The sequence below is a fragment of the Terrapene carolina genome, unplaced genomic scaffold, assembly GCF_002925995.2.
Source record: "Terrapene carolina triunguis isolate 2854851 unplaced genomic scaffold, T_m_triunguis-2.0 Scaffold261, whole genome shotgun sequence".
NCBI lineage: Eukaryota > Metazoa > Chordata > Testudines > Emydidae > Terrapene > Terrapene triunguis.
The window spans coordinates 1,136,509-1,150,458 of record NW_020664612.1 but is presented as its reverse complement, the minus strand read 5'-3'; the positions used below and the strand labels follow the sequence as shown (position 1 = coordinate 1,150,458).

Sequence of the window (13,950 nt, the reverse complement as noted above, 5' to 3'; positions counted from 1 at the left end):
TATTCACTTATATTTTTATAAAACCATATAGACTGCACAACGTCACAGATGGCACCTCTTTAACAGTTTTTAAACAACCTCCTTAATGGACTTGTTCTCCTCGCCTGTTCAGTTTGTCTTGTTAATTGTTCTCCTGGTGCAGGGCTGCAGCAAAGGGTCTTTCTCTCACCTTAATGGAGCGTCTGATTCAGAAATATGGCGAGAGCATAGTGAAGATGCTGACTGTGCAATACCGAATGCATCAGGCCATAATGCAGTGGGCCTCCACAGAAATGTACTGTGGCCGACTCTCAGCTCACCCTTCCGTGGCGCATCATTTACTGAAGTAAGTGACTTGGCTCTTTTTTTTTTAACCAGGTTTCAGTGAGAAATGGACATTGTCAGTTAATACTTATCCACAGTTAACAATTTTCCATCTGTCTGTGATATCCTTTTGCTATTTGTTTCCCATTTTGTTCTTATTTCATTTAGCAAACATTGATTTTGTTTTCCCTTGTGCAGCTTACAGAATAGAAACCCACAGGGTTATACTCTATTTTGGTTTTTAAAAAATCCTCCTATGGCTTGCTGCTATACAGGAAGGCCTGATCTGCAGCCTCTCCAAGAACTCCCCAGAACAGAGCGTTAAATGTTGACTAGCTGTAACAGCTTCAGCACGGTATCTGTTGAGAGAAATCTATAAGTGGGTTTTCAGAACAGGATTTTTTTTTTTAAACATGTCTGTTACTTTCTCGGTGTCTCCATTTGGGGCCTGCTCCTGCTCCCACTGAAGTCAATGGAAGTTTTTGTGATAGATTGCAGTGAGAGCACGTTAAATACGTTATGGAATTATTATGGTTTGTTTGCTTGATAGCACGTTTAGGCACTGACCAAGATTGGGGCCTTATGGCACTAGGCATTGGACATACATTCTAAACCCTTTGGGGTAGAGATGCTCTTTTTGTTCTGATTTGACCGCGCCGAACACAGTGGGGTCCTGGTCTGTGAGGTGGAATATTAAATTATAATTACTTATGGTATTAATAATGATGATGATGATAAAAGACTGTCCCTGTCTGAAGAGCCTACAACTTAAATAGACAAGATAGACAACGGGTGGGAGAAAGGAAGTATCTCATTGCTCCCATTTATAGATAGGGAACTAAGGCAGAAAAGGGTTAAATGAATTGCCCAAGGTCACACAGGAAGTCGGTAATGCAGAGTGGAGAATTTAACTCAGAACTCTTAAATATCAGTCCGGTCCTTAACCACAGACCCATTGTTTCTCTTAGTGAATGCAGTGGTTGTGTCTCTTTCAAGATGCACTAATATTTTCTCAATATTTAATCAGCAAAAGTAGTTCTTCATGTCTATGTTATGGTAGCGTCCAAAGTCCCCAATCCAAATCATGATCCATTGTGTTGGGAGCTGTACAAATGTAGAAAAGAGACAATTGCTGCTTCACAGGTCTTACTATCTGAGGCTACATCCACACTGCACACTTCTTTTGGCAGCGGATAGTGTGCGTACCCAGGTAGTGGGTTTCACAATCAAAGTTTCATGGATCAAATTCTCATCTGTGTGCAAAGTCTGAGTGACCAAGTTTTGTGGAGGGGGTTTCTGTGGGAATAGGGGCTGGCTGTGAGGCACGGCTTAGGCGAGTAAAGACACACACCTGAATGGTGTGGGTACGTACCTGAGTGCGTGTACCCTACATGGCTCTTTACTTGCCCAAGCCGTGCATCTGTCTATGTAGCTGGTTTTTAGCCATGTAGTGTTCTGCTGTCTCCCGCTGCTGGAGTCCTTCCCCACCAAAGTGAAAGATTCCAGCAGCGGGGAAAGGCTCTCTCAGCTCCCCACTGCTAGAGCCCTTCACCCACTGCAGGGAAAGACTCTGGGCAGCAGGGAAAGGCTCTGGCAGTGGGGAGGTGGTGGGGAAAGGCTGAGCCTATTTCTGCTGCCTCCCCCCGTGCCAGATCCGTTCCTCGCTCCAGTGAAAGGCTTTGGCTGCAGGGAGCTGCTGAAGCCTTTCCCCCTGCCTCCCCTCTGCCAGAGCCTCCCTGACACATGTAGCTACACACTGCAGCGTGGACACGGTGTACTTTTCACTCTGTAGCTACACATACAGTAAATGCCGGCGATATTGGTGTGTAGTGTAGGCAGCCTAATTAGACTGGAGTTTTTCTGGGAGCTCATCATTGGAATGATTGGGAGATCAAAGTGGTTAGATAAGTTCTTTTTCTTTTTCTTTTCTTCTATGTGATACAACCTACCTGACAACAGCTTTGAAAATCTCTGATTTCCCATTCATTCCAATAGTGAACTAAATTTCCTGTGTCCTAGGCTACATTGTCAGACTGTCAAGACGATACCCATATTTGATGGTTAATTATTGCTTGTATATTTAAGACCTCTTTTGACAGTTGTAATGATTTCCTGTGTTTCTGTGCAGTTTAGAAGTGACTACCGTTTCATTTGTATTACAGACAAGTATCCGCTAACATCCACCGCTGTTGGCACTAATTGATACCCTTTAAATTGCAGTCAGCACAGCTCCGTGGGTCAGGGTGACTAGGTAACTTGCGTTCCCTCTCGTGGGGCTGCAGAAGCACAAAACACTGTAGAGCCTACCGTAAATTTTTAGTGTCCTTTTTTTTTTTTTTTAGGTGGATATTTAAAATTCAGAGAACATTTCCACCAGATTAAAACAGTTTTATGGCGGATCACATTTTGGATATGAATTACTTGAGAGATTATTTTACTACATAAAACTCATGTTAGTTTCAATGAAATATTGTCAGAGAATTGTATAAACACAGCATGATGGATGAAACTTTTCTCAATAAAAATGAGTTGTTACTGCAAATCTAGGAGGATATAAGCAGTGCATTGATGGCCTGAGCCAGCACCCAGTGCAGTCAGTGGAAAGATTCCCACTCACTTCAGTGGACTCTGGATCAGGCTCTTAAACAGCAACTGTCCTTTTTCATTCACACAGTTAATGCTACTGTAAGATGCACACAAGTGAAAGTGTAAGTAAAAGTATAATTAGGCCGGGCAAGAAAAGAATTTGAAGAGCAACTAGCAAAGGACACAAAAACTAACAGCAAAAATTCCTTAAAGTACATCAGAAGCAGGATGCCTGCCAAACAAGGGCCACTGGAGGATCAAGGAGCACTCAAAGAAGACAAGGCCTTTGCAAAGAAGCTAAATCATTTCTTTGCATTGGTCTTCATTGCAGAGGATGTGAGGGAGATTCCCAAGCCTGAGCCATTCTTTTAGGTGACACTTCTGAGGAACTGTCCCAGATTGAGGTGTTAGTAGAGGAGGTTTTGGAACAAATTGATAAACTAAACAGTAATAAGTCACCAGGCCAGGCGGTGTATTCACCTCAGAGTTCTGAGGAACTCAGATATGAAACTCCTGAACTACTAACTGTGGTATGTAATCTGTGGCTTAAATCCACCTATGTACCAGATGACTGGCGGGTAGCCTAACTTCAGTACCACACATATTGGTTGAAACTATAGTAAAGAACATTATTCTGAGACACATAGATAAACACGATATATTGGGGAAGAGTCAACATGGCTTTTGTAAAGGGAAATCATGCCTCACCAGTCTGTTAGAATTCTTTAAGAGTGTCAGCAAACGTGGACAAGGGCGATCCAATAGATATAGTGTACTTGGACTTTCAGAAAGCCTTTGACAAAGTCCCTCACCAAGGCTCTTAAGCAAAATAAGTTGTCATGGGACAAGAGGGAAGGTCCTCTCATGGTTCAGTAACTGGTTAAAAGATAGGAAACAAAGGGTAGGAATAAATGGTCAGTTTTCAAAGTGGAGAGAGGTAAATAGTGAGGTCCCACAAGGATCTGTACTGGGACCAGTTCCATTCAATGTATTCATAAATGATCTGGAAAAGGGGATGAACAGTGAGGTGGTAACATTTGCAGACCATACAAAATAACTCAAGATAGTTAAGTCAAAAGCTGACTGTGAAGAGTTGCAAAGGAATCTCACAAAACTGGGTGACTGGACAACAAAATGGCAGATGCAATTCAATGCTGATAAATGCAAAGTATTGCACATTGGAAAAAATAATCCCAACTATACATACAAAATGGGGTATAAATTAGCTGTTACCACTCAAGAAAGAGATCTTGGAGTCATTGTGGATAGTTCTCTGAAAACATCTGCTCAATGTGCAGCAGTACTCAAAAAAGGTAACAATGCTAGAATAAATAATAAGGGGAGATAAATAATAAGGGCTAAATTATAAGAAAATATCACAATACCACCATATAAATCCATGGTATGCCCACACCTTAAATACTGTGTGCAGTTCTGGTTGCCCCATCTCAGGAAAGATATATTAGAATTGGAAAAGGTAGAGAGGGCAACAAAAATGATTAGGGGTAAAGAGCAGCTTCCATGTGAGGAGAGACTGGGGCTGTTCATCTTAGAAAAGAGATGACTAAGTGGGGATATAATAGAGGTCTATGAAATCATGAATGATGTGGAGAAGGTGACTAGGGAAGTGTTATTTACTCCTTCACGTAACACAAGATCCATAGGTGCCGACCCCGTGGGTGCTCCGGGGCTGGAGCACCCACGGGGAAAAATTGGTGGGTGCTCTGCACCCACCGGCAGCCAAGCTTCTCCCCCTAGCTCCCAGTGCTTGCCGCTGCGAAACAGCTGTTTCGCGACATAAGCTCCGGGAGGGAGGGGGGAGGAACGGGAACGTGGCCCGCTCAGGAGGAGGCAGGGCTAGGGCAGGGATTTGGGCAAGGGGTTGGAATAGGGGCAGGGAGGGGGTGGAGTTGGGGCAGGGACTTTGGGAAAGGGGTTGGAATGGGGGTGGGGCAGAGGTGGGAGGGGGCGGGGCAGGGGTGGAGTTGGGGCAGGGCCGGGGCAGGGGTGGAGTTGGGGCAGGGCTGGGGGCAGAGGCGGGTTGAGCACCCACCGGCGCCAGCAGAAGTTGGCACCTATGACAAGATCTTAAATTGCTGGTGGAAATCCTGCTCTGTTTATGAAATCTGTGACTATCTGATGGCTATTGGTGGCTTATGCCAAATGATTTGTCTCAGTCTACTTCTAGTGGACAAGTAGGTATATTTTAATCCTGATACTGAAGACCGGATCTTTTGGAAGTTTTGGAAGTTTCTGCCTATTGATATTTGAAAGTAACACTGTAGGACGCTTTAATCATGTCTGCAGCATTCTCATGTATTCTGACTCTAGTCTGCTGCCTTTTCATTTTACTGTGCCTAGGTGCTAGTAAATGAGGATCAGATTAAGTAAGTCCTGGCAGGTTTGGGGTGAGACGGATACTGGAACCTGTTTTAAAGACTGGTTGGGCAGATCCTGGTGAGATGCTAGAACCTATATATGTGAGGCTGGAGCAACCTAACCCTCAAAACTCTGATCTTGCCCTCATTGTCCACTCACCCAGCTTTGTCAAATTCGCACCACCCTACCTGCTATTTCATAGATCTGATTCTGTGCAAGGGTAGAAATTTCTGGGATCTTGGACCCAAATAAGAGAAGATGTTTGCGAGATATGGAGGCTCAAGGTGAAGTGTGTCCCCCTCTTGAAACATCTTGAGTTGACTTGGAGGGAGCGGGTTGCTCAGCATATTGTCAAAAACACCTTTGAGCTAGAAACACTGGCCAAGATTTTAAAAATGGGTAACTAAAATTAGGCTCTGAAATCAGTATTTAGGCACCTAAATAAGTATTCTGGTTTTAAAAACTGTTACACCCATAGCAGCACCCACTGACTTCAAAAGGAGCTGCTAAAAGGGGTTTAAGATGTGTGCAGCCATATGAAACACCAAAGTGTACAGGATCTAAGATGTTCCTGGCTGCCAAGGTTCCTGACCCTACCACCAAGGTATCTGGTGTTTAAATGCCAACTCCTATAATAAAATGATGCTTGAGATAGATACGTAGGGTGAGATTTGGCTTCAGTGGGAGCGGAGTTAGGCCAAGGCTGAGTGCTTTTGAAAATCTGCCCTGTACTGACATTCTGTAGGACAGAGGTTTTCAAACTTTTTTTTTGGCGACCCAGTTGAAGAATATTGTTAATGCCCGCGACCCAACGGAGCTGGGGATGAGGGGTGTGGGAGGGGGTCAGGGTTCTGGGCTGGGGGTGAAGGCTCTGGGGTGGGGCCACTGATGAGGGGTTTGGGGTGCAGGAGGGGGCTCTAGGTTTGGGGGGGACTCAGGGCTGGGACGGGGGTTGGGGTGTATGAGGGGGTCAGGGCTCTGGGCTGGGGGTGCAGGCTCTGAGGTAGGGCTGGGGATGAGGGTTTGGGCTGTAGGAAGGGGCTCCAGGTTTGGGGCCTCAGAGCTGGGGCAGGGGATTGAGGCACGGGGTTGGGGCGTGGGTTTATCTCCAGCGGCTCCCAGTCAGCGGCGCAGCTGGGATGCAGAGGCAGGCTTCCCGCCTGTCCTGACACCATGGACTGCGCTGTACCCCAGAAGCGGCCAGCAGCAGGTCTGGCTCCTAGGCGGAGGCGCACAAGCAGATGGCTCTTGCCCACAGGCACTGCCCCCCCAGCTCCCATTGGCCGGGAACCGGCCAATGGGAATGCGGAGTCGGTGTTTGCGGCAGGGGCAGCGCACGGAGCCCCGTTGCACCCCCCACCGCCTAGGAGTCGGACACAAGCTCCCCTGTTTTGCATCCTGGCACTGATCTGTCCCAGTCCAATTTTGCATTGATAAACCGATTGTGAGCATATAAAACCTGTACATTAGGCTGCAGATAACAGATAAGGCTAACAGACTCTAGCTGTGACTGTTTCTTGGCTAGTGTGCGTGAATCTGAGAAGAGCCCGCTGCTTGGCCTGCTGCTGTGAGTCAGAGGCATTGCAGCAAAACAGGAAAGCAGAAGGAATCCTGCAACATTTATACTGCAATAATTAACTATCACTTACTTCTTCAAGCACAGCATAAACGGTAGGGCCAGTGGCCATGTGTGAAAGCTACAGAAAAGAACATTCCGAGCAGATTGCAGGAAGTCGTTCTTACTCAGAGGATAGTAAATAGAAGTAGCCTTCTGGGCAAGATTGAAACTTCAACCACTTGGGTCACTGAAGAAGTGGAAAGGATGCTGTCCTGGGAGTAGCAGTGCCCAATGCAGTCCTCTCTGTGAGAAGGTCTTGGTGGAGGCACCCAAAACCTTTGGATAAGTAGGGCCTCAGATCAAAGGGGGTGCTTGGTAGGTCCAGGCTCTGATTTCTGGACCATGGGTTCCAGTGTAAACAATGCCAGATTACACTGCTCTACAGCCAAAATGCTTCTGAAATAAATGTAGTCAAACTTTACTAATTCTGGGTCACTGAGAACGAAAATGATGCTTAAAATTGTTGATTGGCTCTCGTTTTCAAGATATGCTATTGGGTCAGTATATATGACCCTTGACTTGGGAATGGCGGAGGATAAGTGAGTTATAAAGGGAAGGGATCTCAATTTAAACCAGAAATGACTAAAATACATCTTTGACTGGATCTATGAATAAATCTATGACTGGGTTTGGACAGTACTTGCTTTTTAGGCAAAACAATGAATGATGCAATCTGAAGCTGGTATTGCATCATACATGATATGAATTGCATCATGTTATTCCTAGAAGTCAGGGATGATGCAATCATAACGAAGCTTACATCACTCTGCTGAACAAATTGCCCTATATCAGCTCTAGAAATCATACAGTGTCGTGCTCTCTTATTTGTCAGTGTTTGATTTTGCAAAGGGACACATTTCTGTTTAGCCAAAGTGAGCAGAGATGCCTCGTATTTGTGTGAACAGTGCAGATAACTTCTGCTATGTTTGTGGTGAAGTGACTTTTGCATCACAAAAGCGCAGTAGAACCACTATGGTTAAGAAAGCCTATCACCTTTATTTTGGCTGCAAAATTGGAGATCAGGACAAGAGGTGGGCTGCAACATTTGTGCAACAAATCTTCGCCAGTGGTTGAACAGGAAAAGGAAATCTATGTCTTTTGCAGTGCCAATGATTTGGAGAGAGCCAACAGATCATACCAGCAATTGTTACTTCTGCATGGTGCCTCCAGTTGGGAAAGGTGTGTCAAAGAAGAAAAAGTGGACTGTGCATTATCCAAACATTCCATCAGCTATACGCCCAATACCCCACGGAGAAGGACTGCCGGTTCCTGATGCACCAGAATCATTCTCACTTGAGTCAGACGAGGAAGAGGATGAAACTTCTGGTCCTGAACCATCAATGTCACAGGACCCACATTTTCTCCCATCCTCCTCCTCTGAACCACACCTCATAACACAAGGTGAACTGAATGACCTTGTCAGGGATTTGGAAGTACCCAAGAGTAAGGCAGAGCTGTTGGGCTCCAGACTACAGCAGTGGAATCTCCTGGCAGGTGATGTTAGGGTTTCCATGTTCCGTGACCGTCAAAAGGATCTTGTCCCATTCTTCTTCATGGAAGGTGATCTTGTAGCCTGCAACAACATCGATGGTGTGATGGCAGCCCTCAACATCAGTCTCGATCCAGATGAGTGGAGACTGTTCATTGATTCATCGAAGACGAGCCTTAAAGCTGTTTTACTGCATAATGGCAAAGTTTTGCCATCAATTCCAGTTGGTCATGCAGTCCATATGAAGGAAACCTATGACAACATGAAACAACTTTTGAGGTGCATAAACTATGACCAACATCAGTGGCAGCTTTGTGGCGATTTGAAGGTTGTTGCTCTCTTGCTTGGTCTGCAGACTGGATACACAAAGTACTGCTGTTTTCTCTGCGAATGGGATAGTCGTGCAAGAGATTCCCACTACGTCAAGAAAGATTGGCCACTCCGACAGTCATTGGAGCCTGGGAGGAAAAGTGTTCAGCATCCACCACTTGTTGAATCAAGGAAGATTTTGTTACCACCCTTACACATCAAGCTGGGTCTGATGAAGAACTTTGTCAAGGCCATTGACAAAACACAAGCAGCTTTCAAGTGGAAAATTTCCAAGGTTAAGTGAAGCTAAGATAAAGGAAGGTGTCTTTGTTGGTCCTCAGATTCGTGAACTTCTTCGAGATGATGCATTTGACCATGCACTGCGTGGCAAGGAAAAGACGGCATGGAAAGCCTTCCAGTTAGTGGCAATACATTTTCTCGGAAACAACAAGGCAGACAAATACAGGTTGTTGGTGGAAAACCTCCTCAAGGCATACAAAAGCCTTGGTTGCAACATGTCACTAAAGATACATTTTTTGCCCTCTCATCTAGATTTTTTTTTTTCCCACCGAACTGCGGAGCAGTGAGCGACGAGCACGGCGAGCGATTTCACCAGGACATTGCAACAATGGAGAAACGCTATCAGGGCAAATGGAGCCCATCAATGCTTGCAGACTATTGCTGGACAGTGACAAGAGATGCTCCATTTAATGAATACAAGAGACAAGCCAAGAAGCGCCGAGTAGACACTGAATAGGACTAAACTATGTACAGAATAGTTTTTTGCCTTTTGTTTCATAATAAATTTTATTTATATAACCCTTGTGCTGATTTTTAAAGTGTTACATAAACAGGATAGGTGAAATATTATCATGTAAAGCAACCATAAACACATGAAAAGACCTAGGTTTACAATTTATGATTAAAACTATCTACACAATATACATAGACATAAAATGTAAAAACTTAAATATCTTAGAAACAGTAGCCAATCAGTTGTTTTAATTGTCATATTTGAATTCAGCACATCAAAATACATAATAAATAGCACATTTTATCTCTGAAGCAGACGACTTCTCAAAAATTGTAGACCAGTGTTATTTAAAGGGATGCTGCCAGTTGATGTGCAGCCCCTTTAAAGTTGGCTTTGATTCTGATGCTGATTGGCATCTTAGGCAGGGGTACTAACTTATGCAAACACACCGTGTTCTCCCCGTCCACGTTTGTCTATTCAGCTGTTGCACACTGTCAGAATCCCAGTTTGTGAGCTGTCTGGGGCAGCTCTTTGTGTTACTTTTCTGTAGAGCATCTATCATGGGGGTGGGGGCCTGAACCCTGCTTGGGGTTGTTAGATGCTACTGTAATAGAAATAATGAAAATGAGTAATCCCCGCATAGCCCCATGAGACACCTAGCCAGATTTCAGTTAACGGCGGTTTTCAGTAAAATGGGGTTGTGCTTTAATCAAAAGGATACACTTTGCCTTCAGCATCCCTTCATAGTCCTAGTATTTCTTAAGGACCAAACCTTTCTTTCCAAACTTCCCTTCAGACACTACAAGCAGGTGACAGTACACTTGTGAAGCTGGAGCACTGGGCTATAAGAAACCCCCATGAATCTCACTGTTAAATCTGTGAGTATCGCCAGCCCTCAGCATTCAAGAGTCAGTCCCTAAGAAATCATGAGAGTGGCTTAAAAATCATGAGATTTAAACAAGACATACATCTTGGGTTCCTTTTATTAGCTGCCTGGTTTCTGAGCCTTTAGGGTGCACTTTGATCATGTTTTCAAGATTTTCTCTGCAACCATGAGGGCTTAGAAACTCTTCTTTAAAGTGAAAGGTGCGATTCTCCCCTAATCACAAGAATCCAAGGGCTGGACATTTTAAGTGAAACACCAAATATTGTGAGTCCCCGTGACAAAATCACAAAAGTTGGCCACACTGGCTGTGCCTGAGAGGCACTTGACCCCTGTGGTTACTATGTTCAGCTAACTAGTCAGTAAACAAACAAACAAGAAGTTGGGAAATGTTTCTGTCAAAGGAAGCGCAGGAGGCAGTAAGGCATTATATATACATATTGCACCAGAACTGGGATTCCATCCAGCGTTTGGTTGCAGTGACTGTCCCGACTGTGATACTGACAGCAGGATTCTCTCCCTAAAACAGTAACACATGGCTGCAGTTCACGTTGCTTTGCAACAGCAAGTGGGCTAACCTTCTCCCTTGTGTTTAAGGGGTTAGCGTTTAAATAAGCACCAGAAAATTTTCCAGGGTAACACCCTGTTCTTCTGAATGCTTTCCTCTCCCAAAGGAGCATGTTGTTTCTCTCCCCAAAAAAGATTTATGCAGCTAATTATTCCTCTGAAATGAAGTTTCCAGATTAAGATTGTTCCTTGTAATGAGACGTGCTGCAAGTACGTTCTTTGGCCGCTAGGAGTTGTCAAAGAATCATGTTAATAGGATTGTCTATATGGAGGAGACTAACCATGTTTGGGTTCTAGACAGATCCTTCAGTGTGTATGTAAGCAGGCTACCAGTGTGAGGAATAGTAGGACAGATGTTAAAGGGATGGGAAGCTGCTTAGGGTTTGCATCAAGAAAGGAGGGATAAATCTGTCCTGCAGACCAAAGGGGAAGAAGTACTTCAGTGAGAAACTCTTTTGCTGCTGCTCAGAACTGGATCTGTAGAAAACATGGATGGTAATTGCAGCAATTAACTGTAAATATGGGGGATGAGTTACATATTTATTAAAATCCAGATGCTGGACTGCAGCATGAAGCCCGAACAGCTGTGCTTTGGGAAGGGAACCTCCATGGCTGAGGGGAAGAAATCTTCCTCTAGGTCTAAAAGCAGCAATGGAGCGTCTTAGCAGGGTGCAGTGTGCTGTGGCTGGTAAATCCAGCTCGGCCCTGTCCCAGTGTCCCTAAGTACCCTACGTGCTGGTGAGCAGTGAGCGTCTGCATAGCACAGCTCTATGCCACACAAGGGTGCAGCCAAATTGCACCAGGCAACAGATCCTGTCCCCGGCTCCCTTCAAGAGGGCACTAGACCAGTCCCGTGAGGGGCAGCACTGAGCTTTAAATGATTGTCCATTAGGCTGCAGTTTTACTTTGTGCTTCTTCTTGAGTTTGACTCCAAGGCAAGTCGAAAAGTTGGCTGGAATTTTCATAGGGGTGTACAGAGTCTGTTGTGTCAGTGTTAATTTATGTATGCTCGTGTGCACGTGCTATCCTGGGAATGTCTCTAGCTAGAAGATGAATGAATTTCAGTTCAGAGAGGAGAGTTCTTTTGTTGCTGATGAAGTGAGTAATATCCATTGAAAGCAAAGCAAACCAGTGGAATGCAAGTGCAGATGGGCAAACTTACCGAGCTGGAAAACCATTCAAGTGTTTGGGACTGTGGTTAAGGCCCTGTCTTGCAACTCAGGAAGCTTGGGATCAGTTCCTGGTTCTGCCATGGGTTTCCCTGGTTACCTTAGAAAGCCACTTCATTTCTCTAGGTCAAATCCTGGCCCACGAACTGCAGTGGGGCCAGGACTTCATCCTCTGTCCTAGTTCCCAATCTGTAAAATGGAGATAACTCTTCCTTTCTCCCACCTTTTGTCGCTCTTGTCTGTTTGGCTTGTAAGCTGTTTGGGGCAGGGACTGTCTCCTACTATGTGCGTGTACCCCTCTTAGCGCAGTGTGCTGCCAATCTGGGCTGGGGCCACTCGGTGCTGTTGTAATAATAGCAACTTTGGTTTTGTTCCTGTGGCATCTCAGTGATGATAGGATTGTACTGTAGGATCAGAGCCTTTGGACTTGCAGTGTACTTGCCTCGAAGCTGTCCAGCATTCTGCTGGTTTCCTACTCCAGCCCTTCCATCTCTTGGTCCATTCACAGACTGTGAATTCAAGGAACAACTCTCTTCAGTGTTAAAATGTAACTTTTTGACGTAGCTTCTTCAGATGTAGAAATGATATGAAACCAGAATCCCTGGCTAGTTACCTGGCTGGTGTGTTCTGACTCAACGAATATCACAGCTGTCAAATTGCTACGTCTTAGAACACTTTTAAGGACTCTTCCTCCTTACGGTGCTAAAAGCTGCTGCAGCATAAATGTATTTCTGTAGCTTTACTGTCTGACGCTAGTGGAGTGAAATACTAACTCCCACGCTCTCTACTTTGGCTAGTATTACAAACAATTGCAGTTCATAAAAAAGTGGTGTGTGGTTTTTACATAATCACAAAGTTTTCAGGGCTGGCTGGCTAGCCCAGGCTTTGGGAAGAAGCAACTGTCCAGTGGTGCCCATCACCCCTACCATTGGGCTGCTGGGGAGAGGGGTTTAAGGGAATGTTACAACATAGTCCCTATGACCAGTGTTCAGCTCCGTTTTTCAGACACAAAGTTCTGCCACTGCTGAACTGCCACCATCTTGGAAATTGATATATGGCATGGTCACAAGTCTGTCTTGCAGTGCACTGCAGTGACCATCATCTTGGTCAATACCAGGGGCTGAGCGTGGGGATCCAAGAGCTAAAGGCACGAGCCTTTGTACTAGCTGAAGAGCCAGGTTCTCAAGCTGAGAGCCAGAGCAGACCCATGTCCTCCGTGAAACAGGCGCTGTCCAGGACATGTAACACACCCAATGGGTTACATAGGCTGATCCCGGAGCAGCGGCATTCACCGCACTCTTAAAGTGATGCAATACATGACAATTAGAGCCATGTCATTACCAATGCAGCACGCCTAGAACATTGAGGAGAGGAGAAGGGGATCAGGGAGGCATTTTATAACATAGGTGGGGAAAATGAAGTAGAGAGGTGAAGGGACGTGTGCCAAGCTGAGATTAGAATGCAGGCGCTCCTGACTCCCAGTCCTGTCACCATTCTTGTGCACCACATGACATACGGACCTGTTTGAACTTCCCCCTCCAGAGTGGATGCCTTTGTTGGTCTATAACCTTGCCTGTAGTGGGTGCTATATAACAGTTTCTCTGTCTTACCCTTGAGACTAGAGTCTCTTTATTCGCCGTGTCGGGGCGGAGGGGGGAGGCAGAGTGTTTGATCTGCTGTCTGATGCTCCATTGTTACTTCAGTGTTGCTAATTCACTCTTTTCCACATAACCCATTAGGGACCTGCCGGGAGTTGCTTCTACAGAAGAGACTAGGATTCCATTGCTGCTTATAGACACAGCTGGCTGTGGCTTATTTGAGCTTGAAGTGGAAGATGAACAGTCTAAAGGGAATCAAGGTACTGTTGCTTCACAGGACGTAAGATTCGCTGAC

At 45.2% G+C, this 13,950-nt stretch overlaps 1 protein-coding gene across 1 annotated transcript in view; it reads left to right on the top strand.

The window, feature by feature from the left end:
- The window catches only part of IGHMBP2 (immunoglobulin mu DNA binding protein 2), a 168,283-nt gene that overhangs the window by 57,117 nt on the left and 97,216 nt on the right, over nt 1-13,950 (top strand). The window contains exons 9-10 of the mRNA XM_024201381.2: nt 143-325; nt 13,797-13,915. Coding sequence (XP_024057149.1) covers nt 143-325; nt 13,797-13,915 — 302 coding nt within the window. The remainder of the gene's footprint in view (nt 1-142; nt 326-13,796; nt 13,916-13,950) is intronic.